General features: G+C 39.6%; 2 protein-coding genes and 1 long non-coding RNA gene across 4 annotated transcripts; 1 reads left to right on the top strand and 2 right to left on the bottom strand.

Moving 5' to 3' along the window:
* Positions 1 to 238: 238 nt before the first annotated feature.
* Positions 239 to 5,527, bottom strand: LOC118224181 (chromosome alignment-maintaining phosphoprotein 1-like). 2 transcript variants are annotated; one of them, XM_035411442.1, is made up of 2 exons: positions 5,009 to 5,527; positions 239 to 3,171 (listed from the first exon to the last, which is right to left on the bottom strand). In XM_035411442.1, the coding sequence occupies exons 1-2, from the start codon at positions 5,442 to 5,444 to the stop codon at positions 2,162 to 2,164; spliced, it is 1,446 nt and encodes a 481-aa protein (XP_035267333.1). In that variant the 5' UTR covers positions 5,445 to 5,527; the 3' UTR covers positions 239 to 2,161. The 2 variants fall into 2 exon arrangements, with proteins under 2 accessions (XP_035267333.1, XP_035267334.1); XM_035411443.1 differs by lacking the exon at positions 5,009 to 5,527 and adding an exon at positions 4,094 to 4,550.
* On the top strand, positions 4,548 to 9,729 carry LOC118224184. The gene is made up of 3 exons (XR_004764596.1): positions 4,548 to 4,833; positions 8,674 to 8,752; positions 9,028 to 9,729. It is a non-coding gene; the product is annotated as an uncharacterized LOC118224184 (long non-coding RNA).
* Positions 9,730 to 9,768: 39 nt separating this feature from the next.
* On the bottom strand, positions 9,769 to 17,498 carry LOC118224183. The gene is made up of 4 exons (XM_035411444.1): positions 17,223 to 17,498; positions 13,183 to 13,369; positions 10,824 to 10,928; positions 9,769 to 10,080 (listed from the first exon to the last, which is right to left on the bottom strand). Exons 1-4 carry the CDS (start codon positions 17,395 to 17,397, stop codon positions 9,837 to 9,839), a joined length of 711 nt encoding a protein of 236 aa, XP_035267335.1. The 5' UTR covers positions 17,398 to 17,498; the 3' UTR covers positions 9,769 to 9,836.
* Between the last annotated feature and the right edge of the window lie 730 nt (positions 17,499 to 18,228).

Genomic DNA, 18,228 nt, shown 5'->3' with positions numbered 1-18,228 from the left:
TGACAATAAAGGAAGAAGACAACTATATTTAGGCAAATGTTTGAGCGTGGTTTTTCACTTAACTACCATCAACGCTTCACCTCATCAGCCCCTGCATGTTGCATCAACGTAGATCATCATGTCAGCCATAAACACAGCAATAGGTCGATAAATACAAGTTCATTTTAAGGCATTATTGGCTGATATTCATACGAATCTGAATTATTGAATATACCCAGTTAATATGCAAATGAGCAAATCTAATTCAATGCTGCTTTATTAGCACACCAATGGTTTTTTTTATCATCACCATTACTACTAGCATTAGCACAGCTACAGTTGTTAGCCTTATTAACATGACTCCTAAAATTTTATCAAACAGCCTGCAGACTGATTTCTATTGTATTAGCATGACATCACATGATTTTTGTCTGTTTCAGATATGCCTTCCCACCCCCATCCTGACCTCTGATGAAGACCTTTCATCTTAGACCTCTGACCCTGCTCTACATGCAGTTAGTATCAGCAGTTATACACCTCTTACAGCCTCAGCCATCACAACAAATCTGAATGAAAAGCAGCCATTTTGTATTTTCCATTTGAACTGCTTTTCACATTCACATCCATGTAAATTAAATGAAATGTCATTTGAAAGGCTCCACTGTCAATGAGATAAATATGACACATATTAAGGATGCTTTGCTTGATATCCAAGGCAAAATGTCACAATGATGCGTCAGAGTTTTAGTCCTCTGATGTAAACACATAATTCCTATTAAAAGAATACCAGCAAATCGATAAACATAGTATAAAAACACTGTATAAAAACATGAACTGCCTAACTACAAAATAAACAAAATATTGAATTGTGTAACACTACCAGTAGTATTCAGATGTATTACTGCATTCGCAGAGACTACAATATTTACGAAAGTGAAATTTAAAACTTTGGAAGCCAGCTTTTGAAACCTCCATTGGTTACTCATCTACACAAATGCACCACAGGAACACACATAAAAAACCATAAAACATATTTGAAAAAGAAAAATCACAATGGCCTTACACAAAAATGTTTTCTGAGAGAAATTAAAATTTAAGAGTTCAGGTCTAAATACTCTAAAAGCCCCCGAATGCTGTAATCCAGACAGATCAGATGAGCCAGACAAAAATTTAAATACACTGGAGAAGAGCACCATTGAAAATAAAGATACAGAAGAAGCTTAAAGATACAAGGCTTTAGCTTGTCAGAGCCATAGGAGAACCGTTTCTTCCCATTTTTTTGACTTGCAAAAAGTGGCCAAAGTCCAGTGATGCACCTGGCTACTTTCTTCCTATCATCATGGTTCATGATGTAATGGTCATGAAATAACAGCATGCACGTTGAGAAGTAAACAAACATCTTCCAGAGTGCAACAGAAGGTGTCAACATCAATCCCGCAGTCTTCAAAATGAACTTAAATACTGTTTACTGTAATGGAATGCGTTCAGATATAGCACAACTAGACAGGCTGAACGTAAAATTATGATCTGTAAACATGTTTGAACTTTATGAAAGAGAGGCAGGTTGGTGTAGTGGCTGGATAGTCAGAATTGGGGCAAGGATGATGCTAGTTTAAATCCTAGAGTCAAGCACTTCTTTTGAATGGTTTGGTCAAGCATTCTGAACAGTAGCTGTACAACATGGGGCAAGCCTCCTATTACAACAAGGGTGCCAAAACATAACATTTGGTTTCAGTAACAATAGTGTTATTCTAATCAGGAAATCGTGAAATTGAGGTGCAGTATCCTTTGCTTATTTCACTGCAACTCTTAATCAGAAAGTCGTAACAGTGAACAGGACAAATTATATCGCATCTTCATGGGGTTAAGCTAAACCTGTAGCACGGCAGCGACTGGCTAAGCAAAGCCGCCGAACACTAGCATACTTCGCTGGAGAGCTGAAGGTAAGACAAGGTCCCTGTTACAGTCCAGTACGCTCTTCCCATTGATACGGCTGTTTTTACAGGATTCACACGCTTCAGCCCTCCATTGCTGGCACACAATAACAGACAGTCATACAATCTGTCAATTTGCTTATTCTTTTCATTAAAAAAAAAACAAAAAAAACTGAGGCATAGTTCGGCAAACGTCTATCAGTTAATACAGACGCATGCAGTCACGTTTCAGTTCAGCCACCCGTGCCTCAGTCCTGCTCGTCGCTGTCATACGACCACTCCCCCTGCTTGACGTTGCAGTTGTTGAGGTGGCGGCGGACGCCGCGGAGGTAGTTGGACTTGAAGGCGCAGTAGGGGCACTGGTAGATCCCCTGCTTGTGGAACATGCTGACGTGGCTGAGGAGCATGCTCTCCAAGAGGAAGGACTTGCTGCACTCTTTGCAGGCAAACGGCCTGGGGATGTTGTGCTTCTTGCTGACGTGGTGGAAGATGAAGCCCTTCATCTTGCCGCGCCAGTTGCAGATGTTGCAGTAGTAGCGCCCCCCGATGCGCCGGAAGTACTTGGACAGCAGCGTCTCCTCCGCCTGCTTCTCCTCCCGCGTCTCGTCCGCCTCACGCTCCGGCTTGCCTGCAAAGTCGGGGAAGTCCTCGCCGTCAGGGGGCGCCTCCTCATCGCTGGCCACTTCCCTCTTCCTCTTCGGAGGCTGGCTGGGAGAGCTGGAATGTTGCGAGTCTTCATCATAGAGCTCCGCCTCCTCGTTCTTGGCAGAGTTCAGGGCCGCGAACTTGGCGGGAGCTTGGAGGCAGACTGCGTCCCTGGGTTTGGCCTCGCCGTCTCCCCCTTCTGGCCTCTCTTCGTCATTGTTGTCGTTGTCAGGGACGTCTTTGCTGTCGTTGCTGTCGCTCAAGTAGTCTTTGGGGTCTCTGTTGTTGTTTGTCTTGTCTTTCCTCGAGAAGGAATGGCTGACAAGGACATGGTCATAAACGCGGGTGTACGACTTTCCCGTGAAGAAGCACTCGTGGCAGTGGAAGAGCTTGGCGCTCTTCTGGTAGAAGATGATCTTTCCCAGACGACCCACATCCATCTCCTCACAGTGAAAGGGGTGACTGGTGCCAATGTGGATTTGATATGTGGCATTGCTTTTGCACTGGTACTTGCAGAAGGAACACTGGAGGTGGCCCCCTGTGGAGGCAGCGCTTACGGTCATCCACTTGAAATCCATGGTTTTAGTGTTGTGTTGACGGCTCTTTTCAAACACTACAACAACAAAAAAAAGAAGCTAACTCACAAATGTGGCAATTAAAATACTATTTTGATCTCAAGAACTGTCCTGTGATGATTTATTGCATTGACGTTAAATAGATAAAACTAGCACAAACCACAACCTATTCGCAAAGCAGTCCCGTACAAAACTTTACTGCAGCTCCTGTGGTTATACTGTAATTTAACTGAAGTACAATGCAGTACAATAGTGTAAGTGTCCTACTTCATAAATACTGCAAATGAAGCAGTTAAACTGCATTATAACTGCAGTAATAATGCAATAAAAAAGAATTAAAAAACACGAGTCCAAAATATTGCATAATACTACAGTAATACTGCAATAATTGCAATCATAACTACAGTTGAACGGCAGTTATTTTTCGCAAGGGGTTATATCTGCAAACGTCTACACAGTCTATAAGAACATAAAGAAACCATTTAGGCTACCGAGAACGTGTCACCGACTGTGTTGTTTACACCTCCTCAGTATTGCACGAATGGGCTTCGGACAGTCAGACGTAAAGTAAAACACCGTTGCAAACCTCTGGCGGTAGCAACCTTCATAAAACGTAGTAAAGTAGCTTTACGTAGGTCGGCTACTCATTTCCATTGCTTCTGGACGAGTTTTCTTTTTACCTATTAACGTACCAAACAACACGAAATTCATTATTTAGTTGGCAAACCTTCCGCAACGCCAGCCAACTTCTTAGCAATGCTGAGCCCTGTAAACTAGAGGAGACCTAGATGAAGACTTGCCTGCAGGTATGGTTGTGTTTTCAGTAAAAAGCTAAAGCTAGCTCGCAACCCATTTCTGTAAGCAGAATCAAGTTACAACGGAACGTTATCGTGTTAGCTGCCGAACTAGCAAGAAGACAACGTGAAACAAATTATTTCCAAATATTTTAATGGCACATACCCGTACTCCCTCGCTCAATCTAGGTTATTTATTCGGTGAATAGGGCGAAGACAGCTGCACAGTCAACACAATTTGCAATAAACCAGCGACCTCTTGTTCCCACCATTTCAGCAGCTAGGCGGTTCCTCAGAAGTCGTCAGCCAATCGGAGACTACGTCCTGCTCATTTGACAGGAAGTTCCCTCTAGATGCGTTATGCACTGTTGTTACCTAAATACTTGGCTGAACATGGGTATGTTCTATGCAGTAACGTGTTAGCGCAAACGATTTCAGATTATCATCATGACATATGTAGAGTAGATTGTTCAGTCGTTGTCGTTAGTCGGTGGCAGGGTTTTTCAACCTTTTCTGATTCAGGGACCCCCACCCAGGCTCAATTGCATCCGGGGGACCCGCATCATACGTTTTTAATTGGTTGTATTTTAAAAATAAGTTTCATATTTTGAAATATTTTCCCAAACCTATATATAGTCATTGCATATTAATTCTGGCCAGGGATCCCCTGCAGCACTTCAAGGACCCCGATAAACATTTGTGGTCTAGGGCAGTAGCTATTGGCCATCGCGTGCGCCACAGAACTTTCTGTTTCTGATAACAGCTTGGAATGGGGCGGCCAAACATGCCTGGTACAAAGTAGCAATGGCAACAACGTAATATGGGGCGTCACGCCATTTGAGCATGGATTTAATTTTGTTTGTTTACACCATGACGGAAGAAGTCAACAAATCAACAATTTGAAGAGTAGGTTCATTTAAAAAAAAAAAATGAAGCCAGTGTTCTAGTACTTCAAGGCTTACATTATCACTAGCGATTGTTACTCAGAATTATAATGGTCAGTTTAGAACACTCTAATCACATATGTGTGATCCTGCACCTAAAGCCAAGGGTTAAACAAAATATATATGGCATGTAATACCTGGAGCTGCAGGGTTATTGTAGTCATGATCAGGCGCTACTGGTTCTGCGACACTGTCCTTCTCGGTCTCTCTTATGTTTCTCTCTATCTCACGAACATCACCATTCAGGTGAGTGCTGGTACGTTCAGATACTGAGCTGCGCTTGGTCTCTTGCCACTCATTCCACTTGAAACGGCAAGGTACTGCATCTTTCTTGAGACGTTTTCGTCCCTCTGCTGGAGTGAAGTCCTCTGATTTGAAGTGCAGACTACAGACGTAGGTACTGCCTCTTTTGATAGTGAAATTCTTGCCTTCTTCTCTCCTAATTGCCTGGACCCACTTCTTAAGTAACTGTTTATCACTCGGAAAACAGTGGAAGCTCAAATACGGCTGTTTTAATTTGCTCGTTGAGCATAACGGTACGCTACACCAACTGGAAGCTTTGGTTTGCGCCATTTTTGTCAAACAGCTGGCGGAAGTGTTGCTATGTTTTTCTCTGTAAACAACGACTTCTTCTTCTTCTTCTGCTTCTTCTGCTTCTACTGCTGCTGCTTCTTCTTCTTCTTCTTCTTCTTCTTCTTCTTCGGTTTAATGGTGGTTTGTACCCAGCTTTTTGGTGCATTACCGCCACCAGCTGGACTGAAGTGGAGCAGTAGATTTGGCAGAAAGACAAAAAACAACTAAATTCTTTCAACTAGACAAGTTTCCTTTAGAAAGCTGATGGTGTAACAGAATATTTTGATAGATGACATTCCTAGCACACCCTCTAATGTCATACTGTATTTTCCATTATTCAATGATATACATAAACTGCTTGATTCTTTTCTGTATCCTTTACAATGAAATAATGTGTATTACTGTTTCAGGCTCATTGCAGTGTATGCAATTTCCTGTAGGATGGTTACCTATTTTGTACAATATATAGTTAAGTCCTGTATGACCTGTTCTTAAGTGAGTTATAATGCTTTCTTAATTCCGATTCCAGCCCCCCTTTCTCCCAGCACCAACATATTTTTCTATTCTATACAAGTGTCTACCTGTTTCCCTGTCATTCCAGTGTTCTAGCCAGGTTTTGTGCATATTAAATTTAATATAAACCTGAGCCTCAGCTTTACAAAGTAGAACTTGTCGGTCTATGTTTTGGAACCTTAGAGTCTGCATGGCCAGTATATCTGCTTCTCCATTTCTCTCTGTACCAACATGGGCAGGTACTCAGAGAAAATGAAAGTATGTGCCATTTATTGTTTGTCTATATAATATATGGAAGATGTCAAGCAAAATATACCGTCTGCATGAGAATTTGCCGGATCTAAGGCTAGATAAAGCTGCCAGAGCAAATTACCGCACTGTTTATTCTGTTAACTTCCATCCACCGTAGAGCTAGAGTTATTGCCAATAGGTCAGCAGTTTATACAGCCAAATGATCCAAGTCCCTCTTCTTTATGGCTAAATTAATATTTATGAATAAACACTGCAGCACATGCATACCCAAAAATAGGACCCTTAGATCTATCTGTGAATACAGTCAACATATCTGAGAAGTGTTACTCAATATATCTCTGAACTATATGACAAAACAGGTGGAAAGCTGGATTTACCTTTCAATTCCCATTGTAAACTCAAGTCTGCGTTTTGGCATTGGGAAAAAACCAGGGCGGAATTGAGGAAATTGGAACTGTAGGGCTATACAGTGGATTTTGCAACCTGTAAACTTCTTCTGCTGTAGTTTAATAGTGTGTTTTCTACCTTAATGGCACATATTGCCACCTACTGGAGCAGACATGGACTAACTACTATAAACCCTACAATAGCAAAGTCAGTAATTGTTCCAAAAACCTGTAAAACTCAAATCAATCCTCAGTTCTCTCAGTCTATTAAATAATCATGTTAGTTTCAGATATTAAATAAAATCTTTGGTAAAAACTTGAAGGCTTGAGGAAAATTGGGACAGGTTATGTCGACCACTGATGAAATAGCCCTATCATAAGCGTTATTCTTTGCAGAGCCCACAAATGGTCCCATAGCTAACCACAGATCTTACACATGGTTAACCCATTTAAAGCTGCAAAATAGCTTGTAAGTTTCAAGTAGCTAAGAGCAGTTGCATGTACAGTAGCCTGTACAAACAGAAATGTTGCGGTTCACGTTGAGGCACTAATATGTAATCAGCAACATTAGATCAAATTAAATTGTATACAAACATAACAATTTACTGTCATTCCAAAATCCCGATCTGCCCGATGTCTGAACATACAGAGCACTAATTCACCTCATTGGGATGGCAGGTATGCCATCCTGCCAAATTACACCTTGGTGGGGTGGCATACCCCAAACCAATACAGCACTGAGGATTTGGCTTTCCTAAAGAAATAATCACAATGACAACAGACGATCTGCCCTTAAAAACAATCATTTCTGTACCTTCTGACCTCATGTAAACAGACAGAATTCAGAAACAACTTCACACATCCACACAATAAAGCCCCAAACTTAGGGGATTTTGCATTTTCTTCCTCTTTCTTCTTGTTTTTATTGCTGATTACATCATCAGAAATGGTCCAGGCCCACAGACATCTCCCCATTGGATATTTAGCCACATCAGCCAATAAAAACATTGGATACACATGCAAAATGGGAATATATGGAAGAGCACATGTTTAAAAAAAAAAACAAAAACAAAAACTTTGTGGCCCCTGTAGCTAGTTCACTAGTAGCTCACTGGTGGCGTGTTTGCCTATGGGACCTTTGGACGAGTGAGAGGCCAGATTCACATATCCCTTCAGACTTCGGCAAATCTCTGACTCTTTACTCTGCTAACAAGCTTGCTTGCTAACTAACTGTCTAAAAAAATTTAAACTATTGATTTTGCAACTGTATAATCTTTGTGGGAAAATCATTAATATTCCTGAAATCCATTATTTATCATTTCACATCAAAAACTGCTAAATCAACACTCTTCAAACCTACCTTCTTTCAAAGAACAAGCAAAAGACAACATTAAAGAATGTCTTTTTTGTTGTTAAGTCACGTCCTGTTGTTTGAATCCTTCTGGGTAAAATAAAGCCATACTTTTTTCATTTGCCATTTTGAGCACTTTAACGTTAGCTAACTTGCTAACGAGTTGACAGAGCAAGTGTATAACGGTAGTACAGCCCACTAAATTTAAGCACTGACATCTGCATTGCAATTCGGTCTGGTAGGTAAATGCAAGATAATGATGGTCAATTTCACCATTCATGCCTGCGAACATGTGTTTTTCTTCAGATAAATACTATACTGTGACAGCCTACATCATATTGCCAGTTCATTTCATCTTACACAGGCTAATTCAGAAACATTTCCATAGATTAATGAAAAGAATTTGTCGCTTCATATTACCTGAATTAGTGTTTTCAAATTTTCAGTGTTTACATTGAAAAACAAGTATTTTCCACTGTAACATCTGAAATCAAATTTTTTGTAAGAAATCCGTGCTTTGGAAACAGTTGGTTGAATAAATTAATTCATGCATATTCACATACTGAAATAATGGTAGCTATCATGCTTATTTATGTTTAGAGAGGTTTGTGCAAGCAACATTCAGGTACAAGCAAATAAATAAACCTGTTTCCCTGTCTTAAATTGCCAAATTTGTCTGTAGGATATGAGCCACAAAAACAAACTGACATTTTGTAATGCGTTGTAGGCCTGGAAGAAAATTGGGACAGCTTATCTGCTTCTCTGTCATAAAAGGTGACAGTGTCTGCTGGACAGCCTGTTGACAGGTAGGTCTATGCCCTGTCTCTCATCTTATTGCTGCTTTGTTATTTTAATCGTAAAGTGATTTAAATACAATGTATGAAAAACATTTGAGACATTGAACTTGTTGATTATTATATTTTATTAACTGGGGTCAAATATACTCTATCAGAGCTAATTTATCCTGTACATTTTATTGTCTATTTTCCGTTTATCTTTACTTCTCTCAACTTGTGGGTTTGTGTTATGTAACACATCTCTTGTCATATGCAATAAATCTTATTTTCTGATTATTTGACAGGTTGGCCTCCTGACAGCAAACAATTGCTTTCAATAAATCACACGGGCCATTTAAGGACATGCCTGGACAAACAGCATCAATGCTCAGATGCTGATTTTATCAAGGACTTATCTCTAGTCAGCTTTGAACATTACACAGCAGGACATTTGTAATCAAATCAAGACCAGGTCAAAACCTAGTGTATGGCAGGACCAAACCGGCTGACCAATGGTGTGACTTCATCAGTCGGTCACTCAGTCACAGACATGTGCGGTGTAACTTCATCACTCAGTCAGTCACAGACATTCGCGTTTATAGGGCTGTTGCGGTCCAGCCAACAAAGCCACTGATGTGATCATATTATAGAAATACCTATTTAAAATTCTTATTAGAACTACGGACACAGGCTATATAGAGATTTGGCCATTTCCAATATATTTTGTTATGTGTGTACACTATGTGTTGAATCTGTGTCAGCAACACTATCTGGTCCAGCTGCCTGATTATCTAATAATCAGTATTCTGTCCTTTCTGGACTGGGAGGATATTAAGAGTATATCTCAAACCTGTAAGAAGCTGTGATCAGAAAGTGTTGCTTTAACTGGAAGACTACATAAAGACAAGGGTACAGGATTCTGGGGATTTAACGTTTTTCTCCATTCCCTCAGAATGAAGCACCAATCGCCATTTGGACAGAAAAATAAATATAACACTTTGACATGAGCATACGTTTCATTCTAAAATTATTTTTATTCAGTTTATTCATTTATTTTATTAATCAATCATTTACAGTTAATACATAATAGTACTGACCATCACAGAAGCTGCAGTCAGTGACTCCATTTGTGTATTTTCCAAATAGAAAGGCGTGATTTCTTCTGTGTACCCAACAGTGTCTGTTTAACCATATCTCCCAGATTTGCAGCAGCGAGGGGTTCTGGGCACAAGCCACTATCTCTCCTTATTGCCGGAGTAGGACACTGCTGAATGGGGTGAACAGCACCGGCTGGTGGCCCTCTGTAGAAGACAGGCTCTTTTGCGCGCAGTTCAATAGCAGAAGAAATGGCACAATACCTGGAATTTTCAATGAAGAGCTTGCAGTCTGTGGCACTATGAGGAAATCATGTGTGTGACTAGTGAGGAGATGGGTTTTTTATCATATTTAAGCACACAAATCAGTTGTCACCATGTATACAAAATAATAATAATAATGAACCACAGTCACAGTGACACAGCCTTAATAAACAGGGAGTTTCTCCTGAACATGTTTATACTGTGACATTCTTTCATTTCAAATGAATAGCAACAAAGAATCAGCTTGTAAAAAACTGCAAAAAACACAGGATGTCTCGCACGAGAGAGCATATTAAAAATTATGATTTGTGAATCACAGTTATGACAGTTAATGGTCTTATTAATGTTCAGCACTCTGAGTAGGTGACAGGAGTAGCATTAAATACTGTAACTCCTCGTTTACTCAACAAAGATATAGTGGTCACATGGGCATAATATATCAACAGTTTCACACGTTGTATTTATTTTCATTTTCATTCATTTTCATTGCATAATTGTTCAAGCACCTTCAGAAAAAAAATTGTCACCATGGGTAAACCTCCATGATCACACCTTGGTTCAGCCTCCGCTTTCAAGAAAAATAATTCTTCATATGGTACCACTTGTATATATTTGTGTGGCCAACATTATTGCGAAGAAGATAACAGAGAAACGGCATGCACCAGAAATCACCTACATAGCCTTTCAGGAAACTCAGGAAATTGGTTTTCATGAAAAAGGAGAATTCTCTCTAGATATGGTACCTCTGACACCTGTGTTCCTCTTCGCGGCCCCGGTGCTTGTCGGGGTCCTTATCTCTTGGCCTGCACCTGTGCACCCTCTGTTGCTTGTTACCCTCTGCCTGGCCTCTAGTGGGTGACAGAGGGACACAGAACCATGGATTGTGACAGAAGTGGTTTTACTGAAGTAGATACTACCCCTAAATGATGCTTAATAATCGCTGAATAATGCTTCTAATAGTTATTATTTGTTCTGCCTAACACATAGCTTGTCTCTTAACTAAACGTGCCATCATGAATCAATATACAACTGTCTTATGGTCCATCTCCCTCAGGATGGATAATGATACAGATACAGTGCACACAGAGGCTACACTGCAAGATGCAAACGCCTAGGTATGCAAACGCCTCAAAATCAAGGTGGTTACAGTTAAGAAAAGGTTACACCTAAAAGAGCCTGCAGAGTTCTTCATAAGAGGTCTTGTGGACAGATGTGACCAAATTTCACTTGTGTCAGAGTATGCCAAGAGTAAAGTGTAAAGGAACTGCCCAAGAATCGAAGCACCCCCCATCATCTGTGAAACATGGTGAGGGTGTTATGGGCATATATAGCTGCCACTGGGACTGACTCTTTTGTCTTTATTGAGGATGTAGCTGCTAATAGCAGCAGCTGAAGTAATTCTGATGTGTACAGAGGAATCTCACCTACTGAAGCAAATAACTCCCTATGCTTCATCCTACAGCAAGACAATGGTCACAAACATACTGCTAAAGCAACAAAGGAGGTTTTCAAAACCAAAAACTGGAAAATTGTTCACTGGCCAAGTCAGTCACTCAGACTGAATTAATCTGAACGTGCATTTCATATGCTGGAGAGAAAACAAGCAGAACCTGAATATGGCTGCAGCACTGGCCTGGCTGAGCATCACCAGGGAAAATACTCAGCACCTGGTGATGTCTATGGGTCGATGGGTCTCAGACTTAAAGCAGTCATTGCATGCAAATGATATGCAATATAAGTACTAAATGTGAATATTTTCATTTACATAACATTAATTTGTCCCAAACATCATGGTGCCCTTGAAATTGTGCAGTACAAATCCAAATCAAGGGGGAAAAAATCATCTTTGTCCCAAACATTATGTAGCTCACTTTATTTTATACATTATTTATCGCTTGTGTAAGGAGTTCAAACAGTGAAAATGAAAATAATGAAATTATATAGCTGGTATATATTTCTTGAAAATGTTAGTGATGGGCATGCCCAAAAGATTCTCTGAAATAAATCCAGAAAGTCTACACATTTTGTTACATATATAAAATAATAATAATAAAAATAAAAATAAAAAACTCTGAATGAACCTGTGCTCTTTTGAAGCAGTTTTAATCAGGAACATATGTCATATAACAAAATAAATAACTTACAAGCAGGACTGTCAGTTAGCTCCAAAGGTGACTCGTTGAAGAGTGCAAACTACAAGGTAACTAAAATATGATTTCCCTGGGGACAATTTCTATCCAGGTAGCCTAGTCATTAAAAACCTTCACAACCACAGCAAAGCACAGAATGCACATAGTCCTTCATCTAAAAGTAAATTAGGAATATTGACTTACAAAGATTGGTGTTATTGTTTGTTCATATAGAGCAATGTTTTTCAGATTTGGTCCTGAGGGACACCTACGTATTCTGCTTTTTCTTCCAGCCACTGTAATCCCGGAATTTTAACAAATTGTAATTTTTTCTTAATAATACTTTTCACGTTTTGAGGGATTTTTTTTATCACAAGTAGCTATGCATACCATTCACATTGTACTATACAGAAAAATATTACATAAAGAGGTAAAAATAAAGACAAATTAAAGTCTGAAGTGAATAAATAGGCTCCAATGATTGGTGAAAGTGAAGACACAACCTCTTAAACTAATCATTTGGTAGATAGTGAAGAATTCAAAGGCAAGGCAAATGATAACATGCAAAACTGCAAAACAAAATTAAATAAATTAAACATGTGTTCAACAACCTTAATTGAGCAATCAATTGACAATAACAAGAACCTGCACACACAGAGGTCCACCAAGACCGAGTTTGCAAACCACTTATATATAGAGAAATGTAGCCTTACAAGCAATGTATAAAAAGAACCTATTCCAGGAAATTATAACAAGTCCTGAACAACTGACTCTGATTTACAGCTGAATTGTCTTATTGTGTTGAAGTGTGCCTTCAGGCAACAGTTTCTGAATTGCAGCTGATTTGTTCTATTGTGCTGGATGTCATCGTGTTCAGGGCAATGTTTCACAATTAGAGACGAACAGTCCTTGTCCATTGGATGTTGATGCATTCAGGGTAGTGCCATGGAATGGATGGTGGGGACCCTGTCACCTCTCATTGCTGGAGGGAGTCTCGCTGTCGGACGATTCGCTGTCACTGCAGCTGGGCTTGGTGCTGGCTCGGGTGCTGGGCTGGGGGGTGCACAGCGGGTTGGTGTTGCTGGTCGTGCTGAAGGTGCTCCAGGCATCCGGGCTGTTGGGTTCGCTCAACGTTCGACCATGACAGTCACGACAAGGCACTGTATAGCAACGTATAAAAAGCTATGCATATATACAATACATCTGAGGCATCTAGTAGTCTCTGTTATCCAGACTGACTTACAGAGCTTATTTTAATGGGCTTATTTATTCATTTTTTATATATAATACATTTGTTCAGCTGGATTAGTTTAATTAAATGCATTATGGCGGCAGTGGCTCACCTACGAATCTAACCCATCATCTCTTCAGTATGAGCTCAGCCCTAGCCATTATATTACACTGCCCTGATATCTATACTGCTATAAACCAATAACTGTGTTTAGTCCTCAATCTTTAATGTACTTATGAGATAGTGAAGAGAGTCACCATTTTTACCAGACAGCCTGTCTTCCTTTCAAATTTTGTTTTATTCAGCCAGGATGAAAGCAGAAAGGGGTACAGCGGAGAAAGTACCATGGGGTGGGGGGATGGTCAAATTTGGCCACCCTACAGACTGTGCTACACATCTCACCTAGTTGGGTACATCATTATTTGAAAGATCTACCAGCAAATCATTCACCACCTGTACACAACATCATCAGTTCCAGAAAGCATTAAAAGCATATTTCATTTTAGTATAACCCAAGTAATTGTATAGAGCCTACCCCATTGTATCTGCATAGTGTGAATACGTGCAACATCTGCTGTCCCTGCTGACTGTTAGTAGCATTGCCATTCCTCCTGGTTGTCATTCTCTCCATTCATTTTTGAGACCTTTCCGAAATGAATAGTTTTACAGGACAAGCTATCTATGGAGGATAATAGATCGAGAAAGAGAGTACTAGGGCTCTATTTTCCTAAATCAATGTCACACCGCGCATGGGCACAGTCAATGGTACAGCACATGGTTGCACTGCGCGTGGCTGGTGAATGTTGGTATTTTCGGGACCAGGGGCAACAAGGATAATGATATACTAGAAGACGAGGATAATGACATACTAATCAGATGTTTTTCAGAAACGTTCTTTTGCTGGAGGTGCAGAGTTGGGCTGTTGATTTTTATTTTTATTTTTCATAAATTGAGTCAGAACTAATCTCATAAATAAGAAAAATTTGTTTGCATTTGTTCTAATTTTCTTCTGTCAGAATTAAAACATTGCATAAACATTTATTGCTGGCCATTTTTAATTTCCCATTAAACCTGTAATTAAATAGCTCAAACGCACTATGCTATAACTAAGAAATAATGACTGTATTTGAAGTTTTATTAAACAAATCCCGTTCACAGCAGTAAAAGTTACATTTAAATCAGCATAGTTTTGTCTTGTATTGCTTACTCATAAACATTTCTAAGCAACAAAACAGCAAGCCTATCCCCATTTGGCATTGCTGTCACATCTACATATAGAATGTAAATGGAACATACATATGAAAAGGTATAAAAGATGTAAAACATGGTTTATAAAATGGATAGTTCCGGTCCCGCGTTCAAAGCCGTTGTAAAGTACTCTATAAACGCACACCTGTGACCGCATTACAATTTCAGTATTACTGCGCCAATTAGTCACCCATACAATGTGGTCCGTTAGCTGTTTTCATGTCTGTGTGTTGCTTGGCAACCGTTCTGCTAAATGTCGCTGAAGAACTACATTGCTTGGCGGAAGAATGATTATTTGTTATCAATAAATGATTGCACTTTTTGTTGCTGTGTGTTTATTTTATGAAACCGTGCCAGGTTTATGTAGTAACCGTTTTATAAAAGCAATAAGCCACGCGAGACTTATTACTCGTGCCTAACAACGCCCCTTAGCTGTTGTGAAATCACTGTAAACCACGGCCTCTTGTGGCTTATTGCATTATTCTACCTCACATACAATTAGTAACTGGCCAACAAATAATGTAAAGCCTTCAGAAAATCAAGATTGGCTGAAAACGGTTTCTTTGCTCTTCACTTTACTATTGACCTGACTACATAGACAAAATAAATATTTTAAACATGAACCGTTTGTGATCCCCTAAATTGCATGTCATTTATTGTAGCAGAAAAGTCTACGCTCTTTGTTGGGTAATTTCACAGCTTTTAATTGCATTACTTCTAAGTAATTCAGTAAAAAGTGCTACAGTTCTACCAGTTATCCCTTTCTTGATCACGAGTGGTAATGACATACTGTGACCATCAGTAATTTGGAATTAAGTGCAAATGGCAAGAAGTTGTTATTTTCTTCACTCAAATATTATCATTTTATGTAGACAAATACTGGACAAAGCAATAAAGCAAAAAATATTAAAGCAGTAAGGTACGATAGACTGCTCAATTATGCTAGTATGAACTAATATATATATTTGTGACAATTATTACTTGTTTCACTCAAATGCTAATTATTTCAACATTTTTGTTTTATTACATATTACATTTATGCTAGAAAGAGAGATTGTAGCAAAATATTGCATTCATCTTCAAACTCTATTTATGTAGGCAGTCTATCCATGATTTGTACCAGTACTATTGCTATCATTTTAACTACAGACAATTAAAATGAAAATATTGTTGAAGCTGTGTTTATTACCATTCTTCTCATCACAGCTGTAAGAAAAATAACAAAATATAGGCCCACAATGCAGTATAAGAACAGCCATAAACCATTAAAAATTGAAATAAATTCAGGAATTAAAATGATAAAATAAGAAAAGTCTGCATTTTCCCTGCTTCTGGGATTAATATAAAATTAAAATTGGACAGCATAAAAACCGTTGATTGATTTTTGACTGTGACACACGCGTGCATTGCATGGAAATTCCCCAAAATTAGTAACCCGCTGGACACACTGTAGACTTGGCCTGGGCAAGCAGGCAGCAAATGCCACAAATGACAAACTGCACTGACCCAAAAATTCTGATGAGCTGCCAAAATTGCACTGCCCCACGCGATATTGGCTGACACACCCCCAACAGCGGCTCCCCTCCCACTTCGACGCACGGCAAGTCATGAAATTACCAAAATGCTCAGGTGCATCGAAATGTAGGGTGAAAATATCATTTCACCAGTTCGATGGCTCGCAAAATGCCTTGCACCACCAGCTGGAAAAATGAGCCAATGTCTCTGCTTTTTAAATATCTGATGTGTTTTCAAGAAAAATAAGATTTGAAAAAAGTGATATATCCTTAAGCAGGATAACACGTTCACATGGGTGCAAGCATTAAAATGATCAAACAAAGGCTTGCTGTATTTCTAAGCAGTAGCCAATATCAAAATCTCTCTATGTATAGCTAACCTAAACCTGTAAAAAACACAGACATTTTGATGTTAGTACTCTCTTTTATTGAACTATCATCCACTGTAGTTAGTTTGTGCTTTAAAACTATTAGGTCCTGAAAATAATGGGAGTGAATTGGGAGCTGGACAACCGGAAGGAACAGCAATGCAGTTAACAGTCAGCAGTGACAGCTGATGTTACCAGCATTTACGCTATACAAATACAATAGGGTAGGCTCCACAAAACTACTTGTGTTATACCAAAGTGAAATATCTCTTTAAATTTACAATAAATTCACATTCGTACTTATCCAGTGCAACTTACAGTATGAAACAATGTAAGTCCATTAAAACTGTCTATTTTGCTAACTGGGAGAGCATCTAGCTGAACAACTTCTAGGACTGTTAAAGGGTTTGCATGTGTTATATGAGCCACAGTGAGAGATAACATTTAGACCAGGACAAGACCATGTATGTGCAACATTCTTAAAATTACAATATGGTTAACTATGCAAATGCTGAACAATGACACAATAACTGTAAATACTGTCGAGTGACAGTACCAATACAGTACCAATAGCAGAAAACCATTCATCTACACCATTATTAAAGCACAGCAGGCATTAAAGTGCAAATGTATGTAAGCATTAACCACCTACCGCTGAGAAAGGTCTGCTTCCCGCTGCTGGTCTCCAGGCAGAGTCTGGGGGAAGGTCTCTCAGGAGTAGAGACAGAGCTTTTCAGGCTGGGTACGAACGTGGAGCAGGTGTCCAGGTCCTGACACACCCTCTCCTGGGTGTAGGTGGAAATAGATTTGGATGGTGTGCAACCCATAGTGGCGTTTCCCCCATGAGGGCAGACAGTGAACTGGGGACCCCGGTGATCAGGGAGGCTCCTTCCTCTGAGGTGTTGGAGAGACCCTGCATCTCTGCCCCTCCCGGGGGCCGGTCTTTGAAGGGAGCTGGGGCGGTGACGTTGGCACTCTTCAATTTCCCGAGATGGCGTCAGACCACCTGCTGAGTTCTCATCTATACCGCATGCTTCAGTTAATATGGGGGGGAGGAATAACAAATCATGCCTTGGAGGGGCCTGGCTAAAGTTTTGACAGAAATGGTCTTTCCAGCAACGGCTGGAGGAAGAAGACCTGGTCTGAGGGGGTGGGGGGGAAGGGGGGGGGGAGTATTTCTGTGACTAATGGGAGCAAATTAAGTAAGGGGCCATAAATGAAAGGAAATGGGTTCTGCTTGTGACCTAACCATGCGTTAAATGTGTTATCACAGTCATATTTTTCACATTTAAAGGAAAATACACTTCAGGACAGAAGGCACATCCTAGTTCTCCATATTAAAATCTTCAGTGTTAAGTCTATCTAAAAGGATACATATGAGTGTGTCCAAAAATTACCATATGTTCTCTTTTAAAGTTGATTTAAAGCTGAACATTTTACTTTGTGGCTTTTCAAACATATAGGTATTTGTACAGGCTATATTGTTACCCGTTAGGTTGTGAGCTAGTTGGTTAGTTTTTTCATTGTCCATTATTGTAGTTAGAATGCCAGTTGGGGTTAATTGCATGACTGTGATGAATCCTGACACATTAGCACAAAATAATTCATACATTTATTGTTGATATTAACAACAACAACAATCATAATAATAATAATAA

Source organism: Anguilla anguilla, chromosome 3 (genome assembly GCF_013347855.1).
Source record: "Anguilla anguilla isolate fAngAng1 chromosome 3, fAngAng1.pri, whole genome shotgun sequence".
NCBI classification, from domain to species: domain Eukaryota; kingdom Metazoa; phylum Chordata; class Actinopteri; order Anguilliformes; family Anguillidae; genus Anguilla; species Anguilla anguilla.
Note: the sequence above shows the minus strand (reverse complement) of the source record. Positions and strands in the feature narration are given on the sequence as shown.

Bases quoted from the DNA above. Each gene is read 5' to 3' on its own strand.
- LOC118224181 (XM_035411442.1), bottom strand. From the start codon at position 5,444: ATGGCGCAAACCAAAGCTTCCAGTTGGTGTAGCGTACCGTTATGCTCA. The intron at 3,172-5,008 runs GTATTACATGCC...TTGTTGTTGTAG, and splicing joins CAATAACCCTGCAGCTCCAG to TGTTTGAAAAGAGCCGTCAA.
- LOC118224183 (XM_035411444.1), bottom strand. From the start codon at position 17,397: ATGGGTTGCACACCATCCAAATCTATTTCCACCTACACCCAGGAGAGG. The intron at 10,929-13,182 runs GTGACAGGGTCC...GTCACCCACTAG, and splicing joins ACTCCCTCCAGCAATGAGAG to AGGCCAGGCAGAGGGTAACA. The intron at 10,081-10,823 runs GTACCATATCTA...TGAAAATTCCAG, and splicing joins GAGGAACACAGGTGTCAGAG to GTATTGTGCCATTTCTTCTG.